This window comes from Onychostruthus taczanowskii, unplaced genomic scaffold, assembly GCF_017590055.1.
Source record: "Onychostruthus taczanowskii isolate IOZ18803 unplaced genomic scaffold, ASM1759005v1 scaffold84, whole genome shotgun sequence".
NCBI classification, from domain to species: Eukaryota; Metazoa; Chordata; class Aves; order Passeriformes; family Passeridae; genus Onychostruthus; species Onychostruthus taczanowskii.
The window spans coordinates 3,384,251-3,394,669 of record NW_024506332.1 but is presented as its reverse complement, the minus strand read 5'-3'; the positions used below and the strand labels follow the sequence as shown (position 1 = coordinate 3,394,669).

The following is a 10,419-nucleotide window of genomic DNA, read 5'->3' as shown; positions in this document are numbered from 1 at the left end:
GTTCCAGTTGTGTGTCCTGGGGTCCTGCTCCACTGCCTGGGAGCACCACAGGGCACTGAGAATCCTTCAGAGCTTTCCCATCAGTCAGGGAAGGGACAATGACACCAGCTCAGAGTAACCCCTCACCTAGAGGACTCAGCAATCTTTAAGGAAAACCATTTAACATCTTTCGTGGAAGTCTATTGATCCAAAAAGAAAAAAAAAAATCCAGAGCTATTGATGTGGAATCAACTGGACAATCACTAATGCAATGGAATTATGGTGATCTTGTACACAAACAACGATTTACCAAAATAAGATTTACCTAGGGGGCTTTAAAATCGAGTTATTTTGGTACCAAAAAAAGTCTTTCATTGAATTCCCCTTTGCCCCTATGATTCAGATGATCTTTCACTCTACAGTTACGGACTTGGCCAGATTTCTTGGAAAATCAACCTGCAGAGAGGGAGGAGAAAGAACAGGCTGGTGAGTATTTACACACTGGGTTTGTTTGTGTTTAACTCTGTAACCTGTGCAATGCCTGCTCTGCCTTCCATCCAACACATCCTCACGTTCATTTAGGCCAATCAGTGCAGAAAAGAAGTTCACAACCTTGTTTTGTTACATCTCCTGGGTCAGAAGTAGGCAGAGCTTTAGCCCAGGCTGCTCCCAGAGGTCCCTGCTGGCAGCCAGGGGCCAGTGTCTGCACTGAGATCACACAGCAGACTGCTTGCCAAGCAGCCCCTGAGGGCTGCCACCTTCCCTGGAGCTCCCTGCAGCCTGCTCCTGCACACGGCCACTCCTGCAGTCCCCAGCTGGCCCCGTGGGCCGGGCCCTGCAGCAGCTCAAGCAGCGGCACAGAGAAGCCCCCAGCCCCGCAGCAGCCCCAGGGGGTGTGACACAGGCAGGGGGTGTGACACAGGGGGTGTGACACGGGCAGGGGTGTGTGACACAGGGGGTGTGACACAGGGGTGTGTGACACAGGGGGTGTGACACAGGGAGTGTGACACAGGGGTGTGACACGGGCAGGGGTGTGCGACACAGGGATGCTGTACCCAGGGTGTGTGACACAGGGTGTGTGACAGGCAGGGGGTATGACACAGGCAGGGGGTGTGACACAGGTGTGTGACACAGGCAGGGGTGTGTGACACAGGGGGTCTGACACAGGGGGTCTGACACAGGGATGCTGTACCCAGGGTGTGTGACACAGGGATGTGTGACACAGGGATGTGACACAAGTGTGACACAGGGCTGCTGTATTCAGGATGTGTGACACAGGGGTGTGACACAGGGGTGTGTGACACAGGCAGGGTGTGTGATACAGGCAGGGGGTGTGACACAGGGGTGTGTGACACAGGCAGGGTGTGTGACACAGGGGGTGTGTGACACAGGTGGTGTGTGACACAGGGGGTGTGATACAGGGGGTGTGACACAGGGATGATGTACCCAGGGTGTATGACACAGGGGTGTGTGACACAGGCAGGGTGTGTGACACAGGGCTGCTGTATTCAGGATGTGTGACACAGGGGTGTATGACACAGGGTGTGACACAGGCAGGGTGTGTGACACAGGGGTGTGACACAGGGGTGTGTGACACAGGGTGTGTGACACAGGGATGTGGACACAGGCAGGGTGACACAGGGCTGCTGTACCCAAGGTGTGTAACACAGGGATGTGTGACACAGGGATGTGGACACAGGCAGGGTGTGACACAGGGATGGGGACACAGGCAGGGTGTGACACAGGGATGGGGACACAGGCAGGGTGTGACACAGGGATGGGGACACAGGCAGGGTGTGACACAGGGATGGGGACACAGGCAGGGTGTGACACAGGGATGGGGACACAGGCAGGGTGTGACACAGGGATGGGGACACAGGCAGGGTGTGACACAGGGATGGGGACACAGGCAGGGTGTGACACAGGGATGGGGACACAGGCAGGGTGTGACACAGGGATGGGGACACAGGCAGGGTGTGACACAGGGATGGGGACACAGGCAGGGTGTGTGACACAGGCAGGGCGTGACACAGGCAGGGTGTTTGACACAGGCAGGGTGTGTGACACAGGCAGGGTGTGTGACACAGGCAGGGTGTGACACAGGCAGGGTGTGTGACACAGGGGTGACACAGGGCTGCTGTACTCACATCGTAGCCGCGGAGCACGGCCAGGTGGAAGGCCAGCAGCTGCAGGGGGATGACGCTCAGGATGCCCTGCAGGCAATCCACCGAGTGGGGCACTTTGATTGTTCTTTTGTTGTTCTTGATGGTCTCGATGTCCTCCTTGTCACAAATCACCACGGGCCGGCCCTGCAACACAGGGGAGGGCTGAAGGGAAGCACACCTGGGAGGTTCAGTGCAAAATCTATCACTTGATTTAGAACCAAACAGCTTCACGTGCCCTGAGGGGATTTAAGGGTTAAACAGACCGTGCCAGGCTTCTGCAATTGCTGCAAGAACTGCTGTGAAATGGGCACAGTACTCAGGGAGCTCACAGGTGGGCAGGGACAGCCAGGTGAGCACTCTGGGTGTCTGTGAGCTCCTTTCCTGTCAGAATCAGCATCTCTGGAGCCCTGCAGACTCCAGGTGAGCACTCTGGGTGTCTGTGAGTGACTTTCCTGTCAGAATCAGCATCTACTGCAAGAACTGCTGTGAAATGGGCACAGTACTCAGGGAGCTCACAGGTGGGCAGTGACAGCCAGGTGAGCACTCTGGGTGTCTGTGAGCTCCTTTGCTGTCAGAATCAGCATCTCTGGAGCCCTGCAGCCCCCAGGGGAGCACTCTGGGTCTGTGAGCTCCTTTGCTGTCAGAATCAGCATCTCTGGAGCCCTGCAGCCCCCAGGGGAGCACTCTGGGTCTGTGAGCTCCTTTGCTGTCAGAATCAGCATCTCTGGAGCCCTGCAGCCCCCAGGGGAGCACTCTGGGTCTGTGAGCTCCTTTGCTGTCAGAATCAGCATCTCTGGAGCCCTGCAGCCCCCAGGGGAGCACTCTGGGTCTGTGAGCTCCTTTGCTGTCAGAATCAGCATCTCTGGAGCCCTGCAGCCCCCAGGGGAGCACTCTGGGTCTGTGAGCTCCTTTGCTGTCAGAATCAGCATCTCTGGAGCCCTGCAGCCCCCAGGGGAGCACTCTGGGTCTGTGAGCTCCTTTGCTGTCAGAATCAGCATCTCTGGAGCCCTGCAGCCCCCAGGGGAGCACTCTGGGTCTGTGAGCTCCTTTGCTGTCAGAATCAGCATCTCTGGAGCCCTGCAGCCCCCAGGGGAGCACTCTGGGTCTGTGAGCTCCTTTGCTGTCAGAATCAGCATCTCTGGAGCCCTGCAGCCCCCAGGGGAGCACTCTGGGTCTGTGAGCTCCTTTGCTGTCAGAATCAGCATCTCTGGAGCCCTGCAGCCCCCAGGGGAGCACTCTGGGTCTGTGAGCTCCTTTGCTGTCAGAATCAGCATCTCTGGAGCCCTGCAGCCCCCAGGGGAGCACTCTGGGTCTGTGAGCTCCTTTGCTGTCAGAATCAGCATCTCTGGAGCCCTGCAGCCCCCAGGGGAGCACTCTGGGTCTGTGAGCTCCTTTGCTGTCAGAATCAGCATCTCTGGAGCCCTGCAGCCCCCAGGGGAGCACTCTGGGTCTGTGAGCTCCTTTGCTGTCAGAATCAGCATCTCTGGAGCCCTGCAGCCCCCAGGGGAGCACTCTGGGTGTCTGTGAGTGACTTTGCTCTCAGAAACAGCCCCTCTGGAGCCCTGCAAACACCAGGTGAGCACTCTGGGTGTCTGTGAACTCCTTTCCTGTCAGAATCAGCCCCTCTGGAGCCCTGCAGACACCAGGCGCGCACTCTGGGTTTCTGCGAGCTCCTTTCCTGTCAGAATCAGCATCTCTGGAGCCCTGCAAACACCAGGTGAGCACTCTGGGTGTCTGTGAGTGACTTTGCTCTCAGAAACAGCCCCTCTGGAGCCCTGCAAACACCAGGTGAGCACTCTGGGTGTCTGTGAGCTCCTTTCCTGTCAGAATCAGCCCCTCTGGAGCCCTGCAGACTCCAGGTGAGCACTCTGGGTGTCTGTGAGTGACACTGCTCTCAGAAGCAGCCCCTCTGCAGCCCCCCAGCCCTCACCTGGCGTGCAATGACCTGCTGCAGAGCGTTCTGGCACTTGGCATAGGTGTGGTCTCTCATGATGATCATGATCACAGGCATGAGCTTGTCCACCAGGGCCAGGGGGCCGTGCTTCAGCTCCCCAGCCAGGATCCCCTCCGAGTGCATGTAGGTGATTTCTTTGATTTTCTACAGGGGGGAAAAGAATTCATTACACTTTGAGCCACCTTGTCGTGGTTTTTAACCAGCCCTGTGAATTCCTGCACTTTGTAAAGCTCAGCCCTGGCCCTTCTCAGATGCAGGTGAGGCAGAACACAAGCCCAGGCCCAAGCAGAGCCCCTGGGCTGGGCTGTTTGCAGCCAGCAGCACATCCAGCTGTGCCTGCCAGCTGTGCCACCAGAGCCCCCAGAACCTGCCCTGAGCCACCCCCAGGCTGGCAGGGCAGGCAGAGGCAAACAGGACACCTCTGCATGGCAGTGGGGACAGCAGTGAGAACTCCAGTGTAAAAACTGCATCACAGGGGTTTGGAAAGTGCACGCTGAGTTTTGCATTTATGAGGGTGCAGTTTGTCCAGCAAAGCATTCCCAGGAAATGGAAAATGCACCATGCACCCCACTGCAGGCTGGGGTGTGGCAATCTGACAGTGACTTCTAGGTATTTGTAATTTTAGGTAATTGTAATTACCTAAACTTTGGATTTGTAATTTTAAGTATTTGTAATATTAGGTATTTGTAATTACTTAAATTTTAAATTTGTAATTTGAGGTACTTGTAATTTTAGGTGTTTGTAATTACCTAAATTTTAAATTTTGAATTTTAAATTTGTAATTTTAGGTAACAGTAATTACCTAAATTTTAAATATGTAATTTTAGGTATTTGTAATTACCTCACTTTTAAATGTGTGATTTTAGGTATTTGTAATTACCCGAATTTTAAATTTTAAATTTGTAATTTCAGGTATTTGTAACCATGGCACAGTTTGGGTTGGAAGGGACCCTAAAGCCCACCCAGTTCCACCATCCCAGGCTTCTCCAAGCCCCAATGCCCAACCTGGACTTGGGCACTGCCAGGGATGCAGGGGCAGCCCCAGCTCCATTTAACCCTGTGCTGGCCAAAATCCAGAGCCAAGGCTGCACCCCCAGCTGCACTGGAGCAGATGCTGCAGAGGTGAGCAGTGTGTGAACCATTAAACCAGAACCTCCCAAGGCTGCACCCCCAGCTGCACTGGAGCAGATGCTGCAGAGGTGAGCAGTGCGTGAACCATTAAACCAGAACCTCCCAAGGCTCCCTCCCCAGCTGCACTGGAGCAGATGCTGCAGAGGTGAGCAGTGCGTGAACCATTAAACCAGAACCTCCCAAGGCTGCACCCCCAGCTGCGCTGGAGCAGATGCTGCCCCTGAGGGAGGTTTGAAATGGGTGGCTCTGTGTGAACCATTAAATCAGAACCTCCCAATGTTCCTCCCAAGCTGCACTGGAGCAGATGTTGCTCCTGAGGGAGTTTTGAAATGGGTGTCTCTGTGTGAACCATTAAATCAGAACCTCCCAAGGTTCCCTCCCCAGCTGCACTGGAGCAGATGTTGCTCCTGAGGGAGGTTTGAAATGGGTGTCTCTGTGTGAGCCACTCAAAGAGGACGTACCAGGGCTCCCTCCAGACACGTGGCGTAGTGGTAGCCACGTCCCATGATGAGGACAGACTTCTGGTGGTACAGCTCCGTGGCCAGCTTCTGGATCTCATCATCCATGCTCAGCACCTCCTTAATCAAGTCTGGAGGGAGGTAAAACCCACACTGAGTGTGCTCACAGCCCACTCACCCCCCAGCCAGCAGTGACCTGCAAAACCCCCAGGCCCAGAGCTTGGCTGGCCCAGCTTGGTGGCCTGGAGACACCTGAGAGGACGTGGCTGAGAGGACCTGTGACAGCTCTGCCACCCTCCCTGCAAGGTCCAGCCCTGCTGAGCTGAGCAGCCCTGCAGATCCAGCTCTGCTGGGCTCCCCCTGTCCAGGCTTCAGCCCAGATGGGCTCCTCCTGCCCAGGTCCAGCTCTGCTGGGCTCCTCCTGCCAAGATCCAGCCCAGCTGAGCTCCCTTTGCCCAGATCCAGCCTTGCTTGCTCCCCCTGCCCAGGCTCAGCCCAGATGGGCTCTCTCTGCCCAGGCTCAGCCCAGATGGGCTCCCCCTGCCCAAATCCAGCCTTGCTGAGCTCCCCCTGCCCAGATCCAGCCTTGCTGAGCTCCCCCTGCCCAGATCTAGCCTGCCTGAGCTCTCCCTACCCAGATTCACCCTTGCTTGCAACCCCTGCCCAGATCCAGCCTTGCTGAGCTCTCCCTGCCCAGATCCAGCCTAGCTGAGCTCCCCCTGCCCAGATCCAGCCTTGCTGAGCTCCCCCTGCCCAGATCTAGCCTGCCTGAGCTCTCCCTACCCAGATTCACCCTTGCTTGCAACCCCTGCCCAGATCCAGCCCAGCTGAGCTCCCCCTGCCCAGATCCAGCCTTGCTGAGCTCCCTTTGCCCAGATCCAGCCTAGCTGAGCTCTCCCTACCCAGATTCACCCTTGCTTGCACCCCCTGCCCAGATCCAGCCCAGCTGAGCTCCCCCTGCCTAGATCCAGCCCAGCTTGCTCCCCCTGCCCAAATCCAGCCTTGCTGAGCTCTCCCTGCCCAGGCTCAGCCCAGCTGGGCTCCCCCTGGCCCAGGTCCTACCTGGCAGCCCCTTGAGCCCCCTCATGATCTCCTTGCGCCGCTCCTGCATGGAGATCCTGTCGTCACACATCATCAGGGCAAACATCACCAGGGACACGAACTGGCTGGTGTAGGCCTGCAGGGCACAGGGAAGGTCACTGCTGCACCCAGGAGGTGCCACCTCAGCCCAGAGAGGCTGCTCTGCTTCCAGGTCAGCAGCAGAAATGAGCCTGGGCTCACCAGGCAGGTCTCACCTGGGCAGGTCTCACCTGGGATCTGCTCACAGCCCAGGGGATTCAGACACAACAACCAAGATTTGATATTCTACATCCCCTGCTGACTGCCAAACCCTGTTTTGTGACCATGTCCACGTCCTGCTTCACTGCAGGTGGCTCTGAGGGCACGGGGAGCAGCAGGGCACTGGCTGGAGGTGTTTGGGGGAAGCCCACCCCACCCAACCCCAACCAGATGGGATTTTTTGGGGCTACACTCAGGGAACACAAAGGCAGCTGTGATTTCCCAGCTCCCTTCTTTAGGAACAGCCTCTCCCCTGCCTGCAAGAGCTGTCCCTGCCTTTGGGGGGAATCCTGGAGGTGACAAGAGGGGTCACACCAGGACAGGAACGGTCACAGGGACACCTGAGGGACACCTGAGGGACACTGCAGCTGCAGTTTGGCCTCTGAGGTCCTCCCAAGACAAAAGGGCTTGGGGCCAGCCTGGCCCTGAAGGGCTGCAGAGGTCAGAGCAAGGTGTGGAGTGGTTTTGGCACTAAGCAACGAGCAAAGTTCCACGTGGCTGCTCCGGGGTGGCTCTGAAGGAACCAGAAAAGCTGCATTTGTTCTGCCTGGAGGAGCCTGCTGGGGAGTGGGAGCTCTCTGCTGTCACATCAACATGCCTGGGCTGTTCAGAATATTCTCCAAAAGAAGTTCTGGGCGACCTCAGGGCAGAAACTTTTCAAGTTCTTATTTCCTCTATGCACAGCTTTGGTAACTCCCCACATGGTCAGAGGAAAAATGGCATTTATCTCCAAGCTGGAACTGCTGGCCATGTGAAAACAGCAGGGACAAACAGCTCCTTCAAGAGTTTCTTGTAAGAGACTCATGAATTTTCCATGATCCAATCCCCCAATGAACTATTAAACTCAAATGTGGTTTTTGGCTGGATTTATGTAACAGATTGACATCATCTCGCCTCTAAATTTAACTAAACCAAAGCAGATTTCACCAAAATGAAAGGCAGCAAAGTAAGTTCTCTTCTGCTGTATCTCACCCAGGCAGAACAATCCTGTTATGTGGACACAAATTGTGGGATTCTGTAAAAGACCATTCCCCCATTTGTTAAAAGGATGGTTTTAATATCCCATTTTCTTTGGTAAAGCACAGCCAGTGAGGGAGTTACATGCAGGCAAAGTTTCCTTTATCTTATCTAAAAAAATTAATTAATAAAAATAAAATAAATGAAATAAAATAAATTTAAATAATAAAATAAAATTAAAATTAAATAAAAATAAAATTAAATTAAAATAAAAATAGAATTTAAAAAAATAAAAATAACTTTTTAAAATCAGGTTTTAAAAATAAACAAAATTGACATAAAATAAATATAAAATAAAACTCAAGTTTTACAATTTATCTTATCTAAAAAAATTAATTAATAAAAATAAAATAAATGAAATAAAATAAATTTAAATAAAATAAAACAAACATTTTAATCAAATATTTAAAATTTTCAAAATAAAATAATAAAATAAATTAATTAAAATAAAACAAAAAAATTTTATATCACATTTTAACAAATTAAAATTCAATTAAAAATCTATTAAAATTCAAAATTAAAAAAACTAAATAAAATTAAAAATAAATAAATATCACATTTTAACAAATTAAAATTCAATTTAAAACCTATTAAAATTCAAAAATAAAAGTCAATAAAATAACAAATACAAATGAAATGCAGGCCAGGAGGCAGCAGCTGCCCCTGGGGCTCACCTTGGTGCTGGCCACGCCGATCTCGGGGCCCGCGTTGATGTGCACGCCGCAGTCGGTCTCGCGGGAGATGGAGCTGCCCACGGTGTTGGTGATGCCCACGGTCAGGGCTCCCCTCTCCTTGCAGTACCGGAGGCACATCAGGGTGTCTGCAGTCTCCCCTGGGGCACGGGGGGACACGGGGGGGACACACAGACAGGGGGGACACAGGGACGGGTGCTCAGCGCCGCTGCTCGTGGGAAATGCCCAAACTGCCCAGGGTTGGTGCTCCCTGCACAAAGGAGGGGCAGCAGTGCCAGCCTGAGCCCTGAGCACAGGGCAGTGCCACCACAGAACCCACCTGCAGCTTTTGGTTAACAAAAGGCGGCTCTGGGGTTGTCCCTTCAGCAAAAATCAACTTGATTTGTTTCCTGGTTAATAAAAACTCACCTGGGCCAGGCTGCTGTGCTGCCCAAGGTGAGGGCAGGGCTCCCCTCTCCTTGCAGTACCGGAGGCACATCAGGGTGTCTGCAGTCTCCCCTGGGGCACGGGGGGACACGGGGGGGACACACAGACAGGGGGGACACAGGGACGGGTGCTCAGCGCCGCTGCTCGTGGGAAATGCCCAAACTGCCCAGGGTTGGTGCTCCCTGCACAAAGGAGGGGCAGCAGTGCCAGCCTGAGCCCTGAGCACAGGGCAGTGCCACCACAGAACCCACCTGCAGCTTTTGGTTAACAAAAGGCGGCTCTGGGGTTGTCCCTTCAACAAAAATCAACTTGATTTGTTTCCTGGCTGCTGTGCTGCCCAAGGTGGATCCATTGAGATTTTAACAAATCCCGACTTTATTCTGTAACTCTGCTCCAGGTCAGCCTTGCCAAGGCACCAAGCCCACCCCACAGAGGCTCCAAACCGGGCCCTGCTGCCTCCCCCTGGGCTCTGGGCAGGGAGGGCAGCCCAGGAGTACCTGACTGGCTGAGGAAGAAGCACACATCGTCCCTGAACACGGGGGTGTTCCTGTCCAGGAAGTCACTGGCCAGCTCCACCATGACAGGTAACTCCGTCAGCTCCTCCAGCACCTGGCGGGTCTGGCGCAGGAGGGGAAGGAAGGCAGGGATTATTACATCATGTTTATAAAAGCAAAAAAAAAGCTTTCTAGCTGCCACACACGCTGGAAAATGTTACTGTTAAAACCCTATATGACAATTAGTGCTGCATTACACTTTAATTACTCATATTGCCCACACTCAAGTCACCACCAACCCCTGTGAGAAGCCAACCTTGCCTTGGCACCACCACCAACTTTATTTTCCTGGTTAATAAAAATTCACCTGGGCTGGGAGGGATGGGGGGAAAACACATTGGCCTGTGGGGCCAACTGCTCCCTCACATGGAGATTTCTCTAAGTAAGTCCTACTTGTTATATAACCCTCCATAAATGATGTAATGCTGGGTGTCCTGTGTGTGTCCCAGCCTGAAGAACCCAAATGCCCACCTACATCCAGGCCCAGCTGGACCCCACCTGGCTGCCAGCAGCCCCTGCCTTGCTGCAGCCTTTGCATTCTGCTCCTGCAGCTGCCTTTTTGTTTTCCAAAGCCTTCCAAAGCCATGGAAGTCACAGGAACCACTTCCCTAAGTTCAGCTTCATCAGCTTTTATCTCCTCCTGCTGCTGCTGTGAACTCAGCCTGGTGTTTGCAGCTTTCACAAGGGTCCTCCTTCACTCACCTG

The 10,419-nt window shown here is 53.6% G+C and overlaps 1 protein-coding gene across 6 annotated transcripts in view; it reads right to left on the bottom strand.

Annotated features, from left to right (window-relative positions):
- GFPT1 (glutamine--fructose-6-phosphate transaminase 1) overlaps positions 1-10,419 on the bottom strand; it is a 38,479-nt gene that overhangs the window by 10,477 nt on the left and 17,583 nt on the right. For 5 of the 6 annotated variants that reach the window (XR_005954100.1, XM_041424652.1, XM_041424650.1 and 2 more), the window contains exons 13-18: positions 9,658-9,778; positions 8,717-8,874; positions 6,750-6,864; positions 5,691-5,818; positions 4,075-4,242; positions 2,127-2,288 (exon numbers count right to left, since the gene is read on the bottom strand). Coding sequence is in view for 5 of the 6 variants with exons in the window: in XM_041424652.1 (XP_041280586.1) it covers positions 2,127-2,288; positions 4,075-4,242; positions 5,691-5,818; positions 6,750-6,864; positions 8,717-8,874; positions 9,658-9,778 (852 nt within the window). In the remaining variant the exon portion in view is untranslated. Of the gene's footprint in view, positions 1-21; positions 436-2,126; positions 2,289-4,074; positions 4,243-5,690; positions 5,819-6,749; positions 6,865-8,716; positions 8,875-9,657; positions 9,779-10,419 lie in introns of those variants that run through there. The other variant, XM_041424649.1, reaches the window with a different exon arrangement.